Source organism: Lepidochelys kempii, chromosome 27 (genome assembly GCF_965140285.1).
Source record: "Lepidochelys kempii isolate rLepKem1 chromosome 27, rLepKem1.hap1, whole genome shotgun sequence".
Lineage (NCBI taxonomy): Eukaryota > Metazoa > Chordata > Testudines > Cheloniidae > Lepidochelys > Lepidochelys kempii.
In genome coordinates this window covers 10,145,898-10,163,378 of record NC_136406.1, presented here as the reverse complement: position 1 = coordinate 10,163,378, position 17,481 = coordinate 10,145,898, and the positions used below count along the sequence as shown (strand labels likewise).

Sequence of the window (17,481 nt, the reverse complement as noted above, 5' to 3'; positions counted from 1 at the left end):
AATTCTGTTGTGGAAAGCTGGTTAGAAGCCTAGAAATTGATTCTGAGATGCATAGGATGGGAATCAGTGAGGCAAGCAGGTTTCCAGAGAACTGCGGTAGCACACAGCAGAAGGTCCCACTCCAACAGAGCGGAGATGGGAATGTAAAACTCAGGGCAGAATGAGCAAGTGAGTTAGTTGGGGGAGAGCATAATGCAAAACAGACCATAACCGATGGAGGACACTGAAGAAGAGTGTGATTTAGCAGTGATGAAATGCCAGTGGAGGTTTTTCAGGTAAAAGGTAATACAACTGTGTTTGTACATATTGGTGAAAGTGTGAGTCCAGTGTTCTGAACAAAGTGAAGAGACATCAGGAGGCCTTAGAGGGAGACTTGGTAGCTACACCATTTAAAAGTGACAAATCCATAAACAAGTGATTCAGCAGAGTGAGTGCTGAGTTAGTGGGAGATGATCTAGCTGGTAGTTGGACTTGTAGGTCAGGTTTCCAGTTCAAGGACTCTCAAATTTTGACTGACTAATGGAAATAAAACACAGCAAGCTAAGCACCAACACTGAATTTGCCCAGACCACTGACTGATAAAGCAAGTTTTACCTGGAGGAATTGGATACCTTATTTGAGACCTCCTTTCAGCATCTTTAAAATACATTCCTTTATAAATGTCTTTGAAAAGAGCAGCTATTAACAATTGCACCAAGAATGCCATAAAATATGTATAATTTACTAAAAATATATGTCTAGAGACCTGCAAATCTGCAGATATCCGCAGACCATGTTTGCAGATCAGATGCAGATACAAATTCTATATTCTCAAGAAAGAAAAGGTGCCCTTAGCAAGTGGGTTAAGTCATTAGATTGTCTCTAACGCAAGGGGTCTTAAACTTTGTACATCGTAGACCATATCTTAGAGAATCATCTTGGACAACCTGCCTCCCATTCATGATTCCTATAACATCTCTGTGGCAACTAAAGCAAATGCTTATAGGGAAAAATGTTTAAAATAGAAACAATAGTTAGCACCACGCTACCAGCCAGCTCTCTGTGGACCACCAGCAAGTATTCTGGGCTGATTCATGAACCAAGCTGAGAACTGCCATTCTCATGCTTCCTTATGTGTGGTAATTTCAATTCACATGCTTCCTGTTAGAATTTTTAAAAAAAATTCTATTTAAAGCAACCCCTAAAAAGTAATATAATAAAAGACAATATACAAGTGAACACATGGAGAACTTGATTGAGCGTTTAAGCTCAGCCCTGCACATAGGACAACGCAAAGCTACAATCACCTCAGAGTCAGAATTGTTCCCATGCTCCTCTCTTGCTGTAGGTGATTACAAGATCCATTTTACGGCACGTATTACTGCTCCCTTGTCCCTGGCCAGCTCTGCTAGATTGCCTATGTGAGAGAGCAGAACTATAGCTCTGTCCCCTTTGCAGGCTCTTGTTCTCAAAAGGGATGGGGATGGCTAGGAAGTATGAGGCACCCTGCAACCATGCTGTGTGGATGTGTAAAGCTAAAGCAAGATGCTTGTCCTTACTACCTACTGCAGCCTTACAGCGTGGTACAAGGAATACTGACATTTTTTAAAAAGCTCATAGTAAAAAATTAAGATCACGTGGGACAAGCTTTTAGGATCTCAGCCCTCATTTGCACCAATAAATAGCAGCTTTAACCTTGATACGAAATAGCCACTCAAGCTATAGTTACCGCAAACCGTCCTCTGCAAAGTGCTGATATTTTACAATTTGGTTAATATATAAGGCCATGTTCAATTTGCTTTAAAAACAGATAGCGGTGTTCCTGTTTTGTTTAATTAACAAACACAATTATATCTTGTTTATTAAAATTCCTTTTTGTAGCATTAACAATATTTTTGTATTATTACAAAAAGGTCTCAACATTCACCAGTAATTCATCCAAATCCACTGTAGAGTGTTCTAATGACGGTTCGCCTCCATTAGAAAGACAGGAACCCCAAACAAAAGCATTATCAGTAGATCTGGGCAGGAAACAGTTTTCTGATTCTACAAAAATTTTGCATCCTAATTTAGGATGGGAAAGTCAAAATCTCAAAAATTTTCATGAGCCAAAAATCTGAAAAAAATTACAGTTAGGGTCAAAATGATTCATTTTGATGTTTATCATTATTTATTTGGTATTATAATTAGCTTAAATTTTGAAGAAGAAGAAGAAAAAAGTCATTTTGAACTGGAAGACCGGAATTTGTTTTGAAACCTTTTCTATATAAACCCACAGTATGCCCGCAGCTTGGATACTGCGCAAAATTCTGCTTGCCTCAAAAAAGATAGATTAGAATTAGAAAAGGTACAGAGGAGGGCAACACAAAACGATTAGTAGTATGGAACAGCTTCCATATGAGGAGAGATCAAAAAGACTGGGACTGTTCATCCTAGAAAAAGAGAGAACTAAGGGGGAATATAACAGAGGTCTATAAAATCATGAATGGTGTTGAGAAAGTGAATAAGGAAATGTTATTTACCCCTTCACATAACACAAGAATCAGGGGTCACCCAATGAAATTAATAGGCAGCAGGCTTAAAAACAAACATAAGGAAGTACTTTAAACAAGGCACAGTCAACTGTGGAACTCATTGCCACGGGATGTTGAAGGCCAAAACTATAACGGGGTCAAAAAAAATAATTAGATAAGCTCATGGAGGATAGGGCCATCAATTGCTTTTAGCCAAGATGGTAAGGGATGCAATCCCATGCTCTGGGTGTCTCTAAATCTCTGATTGCCAGAAGCTGGGACACGATAACAGGTAGTAAACCACTCAATAAATGTCCTGTTCTGTTCATTCCCTCTAAAGAACCTGGCACTGGCAACTGTCAGAGAAAGGATACTGGGCTAGACGGACACTGGTCTGACCCAGTATGGCCATTTTTATGTTAGCTGAAAAAGTTAATCAAAACCAACCCTTTTCTGTGAAGAGTTTTGATTTAGATAAAATGGCATTTTCTGACAAAAATGTTTTGTGGGAAAATTCCTGATCAGCTCTAGTTATCAACAGAAAGACACAAATTGGTAACTGAGAAAAAGAAAAACGTCAGACCTTGATAAAGGTATTTGGTAACACACCAAATTCAAATATTGACAATTTAAGTGATTTTAGTAAAAGCAATTTTTTAATTTAATATACCCATTTTTATATAGACATTTTTCATTTTCACTGAAGTCACTGAAAACATTTCCACGAATTAGAAGGATGTTATAATTGGTTGGCTGAGGGAGAAAGTGTAATTTCAAATGCAAAAGAGTCTGCAAGGGGAAAAAAATACCCAACTTATCAGAGCAACTGAGCTAATCTGCAATGGTTATATGCTTGCACTAGAGTTTAATTTTACATTCCTTTGTATTTAAGCTCAGACAGAACAGCAAACACATTCTTGAATGCAAGATACCTTCTTTGAAGGTGCTCCTGTAGATGGCACATCAATTACAGAAGATGAATTAGTGTAGTTTTGTAAATATGATCCATCTCCAGGGCTAGGGGTTTCTAGTGGCAAAATTCCAAAACTGAGAAAAGAATGAAATGGAGATGTCAGAACCAGGGCATCCTTGAAAAGCAGTATTATATTAAAAACATTTCAGAGGAAGCTTGATCTTGTTGCAGCACAAGGAGTCAGAAGATCTGCATTCCATTTCCAGCTGTGCCTCTAACTTCCTATGTAAACCTTTGTGCAAGTCTCTCTATGCCTCCATTACCATCTATAAATTAGGGATAATCTTATTTCCTTTTTACTACCCTTTCTCTGTCTTGTCTATTTAAACTGCAAGCTTTTGGGGACAAGGAAGTTCTCTTATGCATATACAGTAGCTAGCACAAGAGGGTTCCGATCTCGGCGGGCGCCAACAGGCTTTGCTGCAATACTATTTAATAATGTTTTTTAAAAGGAAGAAAATGGCAGTCACGATCATGAGACAGAACATATGAAGCTATAAGGGGGGTACCGTCCTCCAAATCAAAAGGCATTACAAATCCCTAATGCAGCTTTTCCTATTAACTGTTGGTTTCAAAGTAGAAAAAAATTCTCAATCCTTTTATCTGTGATTTTTCTATCGCAGAAGTTGTACTAAGCAACACGCACAATCAAAACGATATTTTTCTAAAGTAACAAAATACCGGTGGCTTATTTAATTAGGCCTGGTCTACACTAGGGGTGGGGATCGACCTAAGATACAAAACTTCAGCTATGAGAATAGCGTAGCTGAAGTCGACGTATCTTAGATCGACTTACCTCATGGGGCCCTCACGGCGTGGGGTCGACTGCCGCCGCTCCCCCATCGACTCCACTTCCACCTCTCACCCCAGTGGAGTACTGTAGTTGACGGCGGAGCGATCGGGGATCGATTTATTGTGTCTACACTAGATGCGATAAATTGATCCCTGATAGATCGATCACTACCTGTCGATCCGGCGGGTATTGTAGACATACCCTTAGTTACTGAAGTTTGTTCTAAAAGTTTGATTTTTTTGGATGAAAAACTACCACCATTAAAACACGAATGGCTACTTTTTGTAAGTGGTTTGGCTTTTGCCCCAGCAGCATTATTTACCGAGTACTGTCAATATGCTTGGTGCCATACAATATATAGAGAAAGACATGGTTCCTGCCCAAAGACACAAGGAACAGTGGCAATGCAATGGTCACAAAGCAGGATTTTAAATTCCAAGTCTTAGTCTTACCTTGGTGTCAATGGGCTCAGAGCAGCTGGTCCTCCCAGTAAACTCCGACCAGTTTTTGGTTTATTTTGAGCCTGTTTAGACAATATGGCAGTTCCTGATCCAAGAGGGACAGCATCTGGTGAAATTACAGCCGAGTCAATGTAAGACATAGAGGAATCTGTGTTCAAGGAGGAATATTTTGAATTGGAGGATTCCAGGTTGAGTCTGTTCAATTCCTGAAATGGAAGACATTTTTTATAACATTCACTTGCAAGTATTTCTTAAGTCATTCATTCAAAACTGGGGCAACCGTTTTGAAGGTCAGAGGTTTGGGTGAAACTTACAATTGTGTCTTGTGGAGTTTCCATAAGGACAGTCTCAGGCTGTCTGTGGGATATGTTGTGATTAGACACCAATGTTGTGCAAGTGTTGGGCAGGCAACTGCTGAAGTTCTGCAAAGACGTTAATTTAAATGTTTGGTCAGGGTCTGGCTTCTCACCTGTAAGAGTGAAGAAAGATTTAACCAATGTTATTCATTACCAAATATATTTGGTGCTTGGGTGAAAGCAAAACAGAAGGGACACTAGGTATCTTAAGAAAAGTGAGCAAGTTTTTGTGTGTTTGTTTTTAAAGCACTACACCAGGGACCTCAAGTTATTTTGGATTTCAGACATAACTCTACACCTCTATCCATTTCATTTAATCCACTGGAGAATTAGATAAATTCATGGAAGATAGGACCATCAATGATTATTAGCCAAGATGGTCAGGGATACAACCAAATGCTCTGGGTGTCCAGAAGTCTCTGACTGCCAGAAGCTGGGACTGGAGGACAGGGGATGGATGGATGGATGGATCACTTGATAATTGCTCTGTTCTGTTCAATCTGTCTGACTCATGTGGCAATAGCCACTGTCGGAAGACAGGACACTGGGCTAGACTGACCACTGGTCTGACCTAGTCTGGCCGTTCTTATCCTATGCACAAAATTCCTAAAGATCCAGACAAGAATGTAGGAAGGCTTACTGACACGTCACTGTTCACTCATCTCAAAGAGAATTGGAGAGACTCATCTAGCAGCTGGTCCCTACAAAATTCTCTTAGAAGATAAAAATCTGAGTTGATCAGAGATCCACAACTGGATGAGCTATCACCAGCAGAAGAGTGAGTTTGTGTGTGTATGGGGGTGGGGGGGATGTGAGAAAACTTGGATTTGTGCTGGAAATGGCCCACCTTAATTATGCACATTGTAGGGAGAATGGTCACTTTGGATAAGCTATTACCAGCAGGATAGTGAGTTTATGTGTGTGGTTTTTGGGAGGGGGGTGAGGGGGTGAGAGAACCTGGATTTGTGCAGGAAATGGCCCAACTTTATTATCATGCACATTGTGTAAAGAGTTGTCACTTTGGATGGGCTATCACCAGCAGGAGAGTGAATTTGTGTGGGGGGGTGGAGGGTGAGAAAACCTGGATTTGTGCTGGAAATGGCCCACCTGATGATCACTTTAGATAAGCTATTACCAGCAGGACAGTGGGGTGGGAGGAGGTATTGTTTCATATTCTCTGTGTATATATAAAGTCTGCTGCAGTTTCCACGGCATGCATCCGATGAAGTGAGCTGTAGCTCACGAAAGCTCATGCTCAAATAAATTGGTTAGTCTCTAAGGTGCCACAAGTACTCCTTTTCTTCTTACAACAAAACCTGGAGATTAACCCAAAAATGTGTCTTGGAATAATCTGAATTAAAAAGAATGGTTTAAAAAAAAAAAAAGTGTATGCTCTTAGATGTGGGCAAGTTTCTCCTTTAAGTTCTGCGGAGCTCTTATGACAGGAAAGAGGCTATTAGAGGTAGAACCATAGCACAATCTTTCCTCTTCAAGGGACGATATATTTGGTCCGCTTTGCTTCCCGGCCAGCAGGTCAACCCGTGGCATGTATAGGCCTCTCTCTCTCCTCCCTTCCCCCGCCTCCCCACAAAAGCCAGACAGTCAGGTAGAGAAGAGCAGCTCCAAAATTAAACAGCCCTACAACATATTTACATGTGGATTGCTCCTGTGGCACTATCAAAGAAATTTTAAGAAGCTTTCCAGTCAATTATTTGCATGAGAAAATACCAACTCCAGAGGGCAATTTTTGTTTAAGAGCACATCTCTTCACACTGAAAGAGTTCTGCAGACCTACCTATTTCACATAGCGATTCAAAAGGGGACCAGAGGAAAGGATTTAAACTAAGGCTCTTTTGGTAACATTCGGATCCTTTGGCAAGCCGGTCTGTCTTGCTGTAAGAGAATTAAAACAAATAGTTGAAGGAAAGTTAAAACAGCATTTATGTTAAGTATAACTTTCAAAAAGAAGTGAGGGGAGAAGGAAACAAGAACCTCTTTAGAGCTACCGCTATATTCTCATTTTGCAGATTACAGAAACAATCAGTTAGTTTAAAAGCAATTCAATATTATTTTTGCATCTGAAATATTTAGAGAAAGTTTTCAGTTTAGTTATTTTAATTCGTAATGAACTCTCAAAAACCATCACAGGCTTTAAGAGTTGATGAAAGTACAACTTGATCTCATGTAGAAGACCGGCATCTTCTGTAATGAGTGTTCTCCACTTCTTGGTAAACAGAAATAAATAGACGGTTTACTAGCCTCTGAGCCATTTTAGGCTGCGCAATGATTATTTGTATTCAGCATATTGGTGTCCAGTTCAGTGTAACTTTGTGCTGGATAAGAATTCTTAATTTTGGGGGGGGGCTATAAAAAGTAACTTATTTTGAGGTTTCTTTCTTTTCTTGGTAACTATTGATGCTGTGCTTGAATATTAAAAGGAATATGGGTTTTGGATTTGGATTTTTTGGTTCTCTTAGGGAAAGCAGCATGCTGACAATCCAGGTTATATTAAATTTCAAATAATGCAAACACCAAAAAGAGAAGAAGTTCAATACTAACGAAGCCTGAAATTAACATTTAAGCGTGCTCAGTCACACTGCAGCAATGCTATTAACTATAATTAAGCTAAGAAATTATAAGATGTTTGGTATGTAGGGCAATCAACAGTCTATTGTAGCAGAGGATCTTGCACCCCCCCAAAACAAAGAGCATTCAAAATATGCCTAATGCATTTTACAGAGATATTTTTGTTTTTAAACATCTGCACTATGCGTGACGTTGCATCCCACAGTCTTCATAGAAATATGGTTATGATATGAATATGGCACAGCTAAGATATGTTTTATGCAAGAGGGGTCATGTGAGGCATCATTGAAAAGATTGTGATCTACAGAATGTGTTTATCCAATGTGTACGCATGTATCATTTTTGTATCTGAAGCCAGGAATATTGATCATATATCTGTATTTCAAATATGCTACTTTGGGCGACACCCACAACTAGCTCTTAAGGTACAACAATGAAAAAGTCAGACAGGGCTGATGGCCCATCAGCAGAGACAATGGACTGTGAAAGAGCTTAGTCTTCCTGTGGATGCTCCCAACAGCCTGGAGTAATGACTGCTACAACCCTGCAGACACACGTGACTGAGTCACCTGGCACTGGACCCCACCTTGGAATGCCAGTGTTTTTACACTGGAAGACAAAGGGTTCCCACCATACACAAAGGCTACACAAGGCAGGGGAGTGACATCATTGTGGTTCTCCTCTGTCTCCCCACCCGAAGAGACACTGGGAAACACTGGAAAGAAGAATTGAACTGGGGGGAGAAGAGTTGAGCCCAGGCTGGAAGGGTGTCTAGCCTGTGAGTAATAATACCTGAAGTTTCAAGCTGCAGGCCAGTGCAGCTGGCTTTCAAGAACCTTTGCAATCTGCCTGAAACAACATTTAAGGTGAGAAATTACTATTTGTACCCAATTTCTTTAGTGAATCAAGCTTAGTTTGCATGTTTTGTTTTATTTGCTTAGTAATCTGCTTTGTTTTGTTTGCTATCCCTTATAATCACTTAAAATCTGCCTTTTGTAGTTAATAAATTTGTTTTGTTTATTATTAAACCTAGTTTGTGCAATTTCTAACTGGGCGGGGGGAGAAGAAGTTGTGCATCTCTCTCTTCACATTGAGGGAGAGGGCGAACTTTTATGAGCTTGCGCTGTACAAACTTTTCTACACAGTGCAAGACAATATATCTTTTGGTCTGCACTCTAAGGGAGGTGGGCACCTGAGTGCTGAGGCAAGTCCCTTAAACTGAGTCTTCCCAGAGCTAATCTCAGTGTCTGTGTCTTTCTGCAGCTGGGTGTGGCCCTGCTTGAGTGTGTGCTAGAGGAGGCTTAAGAGCCTGGGTCAGCAAGACAGGTTAAAGGGGGCCCAGGCGGGCTCACTGGTATCTCAGTACATCAGGTGGCATCTTGAAGGAGGGCAACCCATCACACTATATTTAGAATATTTTACCCTTCTTTAATGCCTTTCATCAGAGGCCCTCAAAACATTTTACAAATACTAACCCTCCCAATGCACCTGTGAGGTAGCTAGTAGTTTTATGGCCCTCTGTGAAACAAGTATCCAGTCAACATTTGTAATGACTTTCTACTGTGTAAAGACTTGTTAAGTACAAAGGTTTGGGTTTTTTGTTTTTCTTTTTACTATTTTTTTTTATTTTAATAAATTTATTGGAATCCTCCTTTGTGTCTATGGATGAAGCACACTACAGGCGAGCGAAGCATTATTGTATAATCAAATTTAATATGGATAGTTCTCCTGAAAAAAATCATTAAAAAGTTAATTGGATGAAAGATTTGGAAGAGAGCCTCCAGAGAAGACAGCAATTCAATACAGAAGTACTTGTGGAGGGTGGGCAGTAGTGATATATTGATCAACAGGTGGCTGCCCAAAACCTCTCTCCAAAGGCGGCTAATATTTCTCCAACAAATAGGACACATATTTTGGGGAGAATGAACACCAAAAAACTTAGAACCAAGTTCCTGGATTGCCAATTTCACCACCCACAAAAAATCCAAAACAAAATAAAATAAACCCACAAACCTTCCAGGAAATGCTAATGTGTATTTACACGCAACTGGCAAGACACAGGAGGAAGGCATCAGACTTCCTCCATAGATTAGCATCACTTGGGCCTGGATCCTGCAATCTGAGCGAACACTTACACTTGCTGTCACAAAGGGGCTCGACAGGTATCTGCCCAAGTGGATCAGATTGCAGGATTGTTGGAGATATTTAACCGGAGAGCAGTTGTTACATGTGGGAAATATTTTCATGGCTAAGAACTGCCTCAGCCAAATCAAAATCCATTACTCAATAACCATCATCAAAAAAAAAGGAAACCTTACCAGTATACATGTCCCAGTAATGAGAGGGTGAAGCATGCTGAGTCACCAAACTCTGTTACAACGTCATCATGGCTTTTCTGTTTATTTAACACTCCACCAGATAAGATCTGCTCCCCTTCTGCCAGCCTTATTAAAAAAACAAAAAAAAAGAGGCGTTAAGCGGTTATAAGGCTCACAACATTGGTGGTAGTCCAATATTTCTATCCTGCTGTAAACAAAAACAAGATACGTTGTCAATACTAATGAGTTTCAAATTGGGCACTCTCCTCCCTTACAAGTCTCAAAATGTAGAGTATTGCACCCTCTGCCTTATAGAGACATCAACAGTTTAAGTGCAGAACGCTTACCCTCTGAAAGTCAGGCACCTTTAAAGGGGTGTCAAGGAAAACAACTGGATTTGGCTTGGTCTCCCAGCTACAATGTACCTTGTATGGTCTCTGGCAGCTCCATTCTTGTGATTTAACATGGGGCTGTCCAGTGGACTTGGAATTTTGGTGTCTTGCTTACTTACAAGGACAGAACTGACACGAGGGGAGAGGGTGGGTGTCAAAGGCCTGGTACAGCGTACTGCACATACACGTAACAGTACAATCTACCATGGATTGGTTTGTGCAGTCTAAAAGCAGGGGTTTTAACATCACTACAACTCTAATATTTTATTGGAAGGAAGGGACACGACGTCTTTTTTTTTTTTTTTCACGTCAGGTTGAGAGGGGGCTGGTCAGACTTGACAGTATCCCTTTGATCTGGTCTGCACACCAAAGATTGTACTGCTTTACCTAAATCAGTACAGTTTAAGTAATACAATCACCATAGTGCAAAGGCAGTTACGTTATTAAGATACTTATTCTGCTTCCTTTATGGGAATAAGCTATACCGGAATATAACTTTATACAGCTGTGACCGGCAGGGGAGAAACAGAGCAAATCAGCTTACATTGGTCCCTTCCAAGAAGAGCATTAAACTGATTTCTATTTCAACAGAACATTTGGCAATCAGATGTTCCACTTTACTACCGCAGGTATCACATCAAGAAGTGTTTAAGTGGCACTATACCAAACAAAGTCAAAGTCTTAAATAAAAACAAAAATGCAATCATCATTGATTTCCCTCCCCCTATACTTACTTGCCCATTGCTGATGGGCAAGAGTTTTCCCCAGGTCCCTCCACAAAACATCTTTCATGCAGCTTGGTTACACAATGTGGGTGGGATCCCAAGAGATGAGCTTCGTCCCTCGAAAAACATACAGCATGACAGAACCCAGGAAACAAATGTATCAAGTTCAGCCTACTGATTGCACTACAATGGAAGATAAGCTTGTGCTTTATAGCCTGTTATTTAGCAGAAGTAGAGAATTCTCTATGCACCCATAAAAACAGCCTCTAGGATTTGTTCTGTCCAAGACCGCCGTATTTCCTAGGACCCATTGTGGTAACTATGTTCAGCTGAAATACTCTTGCTGTCTGTCCAGTCCCCACGGTCAAGCTCAGGGAGGGCACAGAAGGCAGAGCATTTTTACGGAGGGCCCTCAATTCTGGAAGTCACTCTTTCCTTTGGTCTGCAGGATCTAGTACGAGCTGCATCTGTTAAGTCTGGCTTTCTTTTGTGAAGGGATGAAGGTCTAATTTTTAAACAGCCATATTGCTTGGTCAGTATTTTAAGAGTCACATTACATGACAGGACATATAAAAAAAACAAAGTTAAAAACATGAAGTTTAAGCACAAGTCCAGTTTCCTACAGAGGCATACCTTCCAGAGGACAGCTCCCTCTAAAATCTATGTTAATATTCTACCCTTGTAACATGCTCTAATTTTCTGTCACAGCCTCCAACAAGTTGTTTTTCAAAAAACAGCCCTGCCTGCTACCGAACCCAGATTGCTATGCTACCCTATTAGCAGGACATGGCAGCTTTCTTCACATTATTGTAGGGATTCTTATTCCCCTTTACAGTTGACTTTTTAGTCTTAAGAGGAATCCAATTCAAATATGAAAAGAAACTTTCAGTCTAAGAGACACTGCTCACAGAGCAGGTAGAAGATAACTAGGGGAATAGACAATAAGCAAGAATCTACTTGATTGGTAGCCACTCTGCTGAAACTACCATTCAGGGTGCCAGTTGCAATGCTGATTTTGTGATGAGGAGAGGAAAGATCTTGATTGCAACAATAAAACTCATTCCACTGGAACAGCAAACTGATAAATATGGATCATCATTGATCCGGACCAGATCTGAATCAACAACTAGAAGCATACTTTGACTACCCCTCATTTTGAGGGAGGTCCCTTATTTCAGTCAGTCAAAGTTCCCTGTGTTCCACACATATTTGGTGTCCTCTTATTTTTATTGTTGAAAATTAATCAGAAATGCAAAGTCGTGAGTCTGAGGTTATACAGTTGCTTACTCTAAAAGGAAGGAATCCCACAGCATTTTAAGTTCCCTACACGAACATTATCTCTTCTCCGCCACCCCCACGTTTGGTCTTTGTCATATGTTGTATCCCACATACATGTTGGATCTCCCAGTAGTTTGAAAGGCCTGCCAAGATGTGAATGGGTAAGGGGACATAGAAGGCATTTACTTTCTCCCCAATAAAGTCTGTACCTTACCAGTCTCTAGACTCATCTTATTATAAAAATTAACTCTAAATGGGCTACATTCATCTGTAGAGAGCCAGCTCAAGGCCAATACACCACTTAATGTCTATTTTGAAGACTTAAGTGGTGCATAAGGCTTGGGTGAACTCAAGGTTCTATCTTCTTCCATCTGCACCAACTTGGTGAACGGTGACAGATTTACTGTTTTAAGGGTTGGGATTTTTTTAAATTCTAGATTCACTTTAGCAGCAGTTTAAGAAACGAGCTACAACAAACTGAGGTGGACGCACTGAAGAGCACAGTCCCAAACTGGCTTCATAAGTGACTTTTTACAGCTTCACAACTCCTTTGTAAAGAACTCAATACCTTTTAGCGGTTTCTGCAATATGGGCTATTGTTCTTTAGGTCCAAATCTGAAAGCAAAATGAATTCCACTTGTGATAATCCTGAGAGCTGAAAGAATTACCAGTTTATGTAACAGTTTCCTAAAAAACTACCAAAATACTGCAATACAATATAAACTGATGACTTACTTGCTGAGGTCGACACAACACTTTGCCAGCAGATATTTACATTGTGGGGTGGTACAGCTATGTCCCTTTAGGAGCCTGTATGCTTTATATGCCTTTCCTGAGCGGTAGTAACATGTTGCCAGCAAAAACAGTGCTTCCTCTGAGTGTACTAAACAAACAAAACAAAAATGTTGTTATCCTTTGATCATTTAATATTTTAGTACAAGTGGTTGAGCTCCATAGGACTGCTGGCAACAGGATGCACAAATAATGTGATTCCTTCTGTGAGGGGGGGAAAAAAGGACAGATTAAAGTAATCAAGTGTATTTCCTTTACTAGCCACAACATAAGAGATTTCAGGATCCCAAGATCTTGTAGTAATCATGGTTGCCCCTATCTACTGTAGTGAATGAACACCAACCATTTTGGCCCCCACATCTAACAAATGATTCACTATCTTTCTTAACGAACGTACTTGCAGAAATAAAGTGAAACCGTCATTTCTACTGGAACAGAATTATTGCAACAGCTTCTTGAACATAGTAAGTCAAGGACCAGGAAGATAACTCCATCACAAAAGTACTTATTAGTAATACTTTGCCATCCATATCTAGATGGATCTTAAAACAAGGTGAGCAATTCAATGGGACTTGGGTGCTTTTGAAAAATGTGACTTTGTAGTACTATTTGGGTCTAGTACAATTCTTTGGTTAAGGATTACACATCCACCCTTCAGTAAGTCAGACTGAGCTCACAACAGCCACTTTTAAATTTGTTTTAGTACAGTTTCAAAGGACCTTAATTAAATTATATTTTCATTTCTGTCACAAAGTATTTACACGTTGCAAGAATTGTGGCTACAAAGAGAGGATCCAAAGAGACATTTGTAATAAAGAAGGGGATTAGGACTGACAGTTTTTAGAAGGATCGTTTACAACAGAGAGAACTTCAAGGATGTCAAGACTTCACTTGCTATCAACTCAAATTTGGACTTTAAAAGAAAATCTTTAGCAAGAAGGAATCGTTTCCTCCCCCAAAGTTGGCTGATGATGAGGCTGATGTTGGCCTCATTGTAAACCACTTGAACAAAAGGACAGACTGACAAAAGTAATCTGGAAACTTTGCATCCTATGAAGAACCAAAAGTTACCATGAAGTATGGAAAGCAGCAACAGCCAGACAGCCATTTATTTGATGTGCATATGCAACTTTGTTCTTAATATTAAAGAAAATTTAGGCAACAGATTAAAACAAAGATTTATTCATCTCCTCTTGTCATTATTTTGTTTAAGAGAAAATAGGTATGAAATGGTAGGAAGTGAGGAAGGAGAAGGGCTTATAGGAGGTCATGGAGGAGAAAGCATGAAAGAGTGGAGCAGGAAATTTGAGTTGTCCTTAGAAGAATGGACCAAGTTAAATAAGGAGATTCATTGTGCAGCTGAGTGCTATCTGCATGGCATTGGAGAGTCACACCAGGTCTGACTGCATTATACGGAAGGAACAGAAATCCAGATGAGTGTGTGTCTGTTGCATTTTATGTTCTGCTGTAAGCTACACTCAATTTTGGCTTCTAAATATCTGTCTTCTGCCTAGAATAATCTCTTACACCTATCATGGTCTGCTCAGCACATCAGAATAGGAGGAGTAGAAAGAACATTTTTCAGGACCATGAGGGGAGGCAGCAAAAATTAAATTTCACATTTAAGCTGAGCAAGTAGTTTATAAAACTAGAACAGACAAGTGTGGTATGCACCTTGCCCTACATATTTTAGGCGCTAATATTTTTTCCGGCCAAGTTTTAGGAAGTAGAATTTTAGGCACAGGTCTTTCAGGTTACAAAGCAAGAACGTCATTCCCATTCCTGCTTTCAAGCCGATTCAGTACATTCACCATTTCAAACCCTTAGGAAGTTTCACTGCTCAATTTCACAGGTTTAAACAGTTACTGATCAGGTTATTGCCTATAACAAAGCTTCTCATACTCCATTTTACAAGTCTCAGTATTCATACCCAATGGATCCTTGCTTTTTAATTTAAAATTGATTCAATTCAGAACAGAGGTTAAAGAATTATAGCCTAAGTCAGGCACACTTATGAAGTGATACCACAAGTCCTCTTGATTCTCAGGTACTCTTATCCTCCTTCTTCCACCACTGCAGAGTACTATAATTTATGTGGGAAAACTGAGGCACTGAGAAACTAAGGTCCCATATTTCCATTAATGTTGTATATCCAATGTGAATGGCCTAGGACACAATTTTTCCAGAGTACTTTGCATTACATAGCATTTTATATGTTCAAATCACAACTCCTACTACCTTCAGTTCCAGCTGGGAGTGCTCAGGACTCCTGCAAATCAGACCCCAGAATATCAAGATGGGCACCCAGAAAATAAGAAATACAAAATTAATGATCACCTATAAAAAGTTTGATTTAAGTGACTTGCCCAGCATCTCTCAGGAACTCTGTGGCAGAAGCAGGGATAGAATCCAGTTTTCCAGGGCAGCGTTCAACTACCTTAACCATGAGGCCATCCTTTCTCTTCTTGCAATCCCCTACCTCCCTCACTACAGACCTTCCAAATCCTGCAGCAAATGAAGCAGTGGTCCGACAAACAACAGCCTCCTTCACAACACAGCCCTGATTCATTCTAGGACAGATACATCCTATGCACTGAATGAGGCTGCGGTAATGTGGAAAAAATAGTATGCAGTCATGTAACGAAGGACTGCTTCATAATATATACACACAAGGGGGTAAATTAAGTTATACAGGCAACCTTAACTCTGGGATTTCCTGCCTTTTGAGTTCTTGACTTTGCAACCTTAATGTTCTTTTAACATTGTATTTGTGTGTAATATATGTAGCCGTATATTGAATAAACTATATGAGGAGATGAATAATGGGGAGAGAGAGAGAGGAGATACAGGCTGTAGGTAAAGTTTTCAAAAGCACCTAACTCACTTGACCTTTCAACAATATATGTAAGCTGTGCATTTAAAGTAAACATATATGCACATTTCTCAGCAAAGGAAAGGAACGCTTAAGTAGAAGCCGGAAAGAAATGAAGCCCAAACAAGTCCCATTTTTTACGGAACTCAGTAAGTTTAGTTTGCTAAACTGGCTTGCTATCTTGGCAAACTGATGATCCTTGGAATCCTTTCAGCAACTTTTAAAAAGTTTTGTGTATAAATCCAAATAATTTAAAAATTATTAACTAATAAAAAAACACACACCACGGTCAGCAAAATTCAGTTATTTAATAGTTTGCTATGTAACAAGATACAGGCCACACATGTGTTTGTAGGAAAGCATTGTGCTGCTATGCTGGAGACCAAGACTCAGAAAAATTTTTGGACAGCAGCTCCTTGATTCAGAGAAGTTTAAACACATGGCAAAAGCAATATGTTTGAGCTCAGAGAAAGGGCATAAGCCAGAGCACTCATTGTTTTTTGCTGACCAATTTGTGTAGCAACATTGATTATGAAAGCCTCTATGTCCAGCAAGAGGTGAGGAGCTGCAACTGGAAACTGAATCTGGGCTAAACAAAAATAGCATAGTGATCCAAGAATAAAAAAAAAAAAAAAAAAAAAAAAAAGGTATGTAAATACAAAGTTGCACCCAGAAGCAAGCTTGGCAAATAAAGGTCGTGAAGGTACCTTCTTTTTTTTTTTTTTTTTAAATAAAAGAAGTAAAGGTTTCAAGTTGGTGTCACTATAGAAGTATTTGTCAAATAAGCCATTCTGAAGGGGCACCATCTACCTGAAATCTATTCAGTTACATTAAAACCATATCTACCCCGCCAAACAGAGATTTTTTTAAAGTCACATTTTAAAAAAAGTTTCTACCCTGTCGCTATATGAAAGACCCACACAAACATAGTAAACTAATATAGTACAGGGGAGAACAGTGAAACCCAGAGTAGTCCAGGGCATATAGCAAATTGAAATGATTAAAAAAAAAATTGTTTTTCCTCTACTCTTATAGTAAGTTTAGGTAATACCTGATATTGTTACAAGTAACAATTGATTTTTATCTTGACTGTCTCTCTTCAATTGCAGGGGAAGTTTTAGAGTAGAAAGAAATAAACTTTTATTATCCAAGTGTAAAAAAGAACAGAAGTCCTAAACATCCTAAGCAAACTTAAACCATGAATTCAATATTAGTGAGGCACATACCTTCTGCATATAGTCTTTCTGCCAGAAACACTGCATCTCGATAAGCATAATGATTAAGTGCTTGCCATATAGCAGCCTGTAGAAGAGAAAAATACATTTTCTGATGTGTGTAAATGGATACATGTGATTTTAAATTCACAGGGAAAAACTTTTTTTTAAATCCACATTAAACACAGGAAATACCAAGGACCAGCTTCCATTGCCAAAGACGCAGCAA

The 17,481-nt window shown here is 39.5% G+C and overlaps 1 protein-coding gene across 5 annotated transcripts in view; it reads right to left on the bottom strand.

Moving 5' to 3' along the window:
• CDC27 (cell division cycle 27) overlaps positions 1–17,481 on the bottom strand; it is a 61,126-nt gene that overhangs the window by 32,656 nt on the left and 10,989 nt on the right. For all 5 annotated transcript variants that reach the window (XM_073326342.2, XM_073326343.2, XM_073326345.2 and 2 more), the window contains exons 2-8: positions 17,265–17,340; positions 13,110–13,257; positions 9,980–10,105; positions 6,871–6,968; positions 5,034–5,188; positions 4,711–4,925; positions 3,425–3,539 (exon numbers count right to left, since the gene is read on the bottom strand). In XM_073326342.2, coding sequence (XP_073182443.2) covers positions 3,425–3,539; positions 4,711–4,925; positions 5,034–5,188; positions 6,871–6,968; positions 9,980–10,105; positions 13,110–13,257; positions 17,265–17,340 — 933 coding nt within the window. The remainder of the gene's footprint in view (positions 1–3,424; positions 3,540–4,710; positions 4,926–5,033; positions 5,189–6,870; positions 6,969–9,979; positions 10,106–13,109; positions 13,258–17,264; positions 17,341–17,481) is intronic.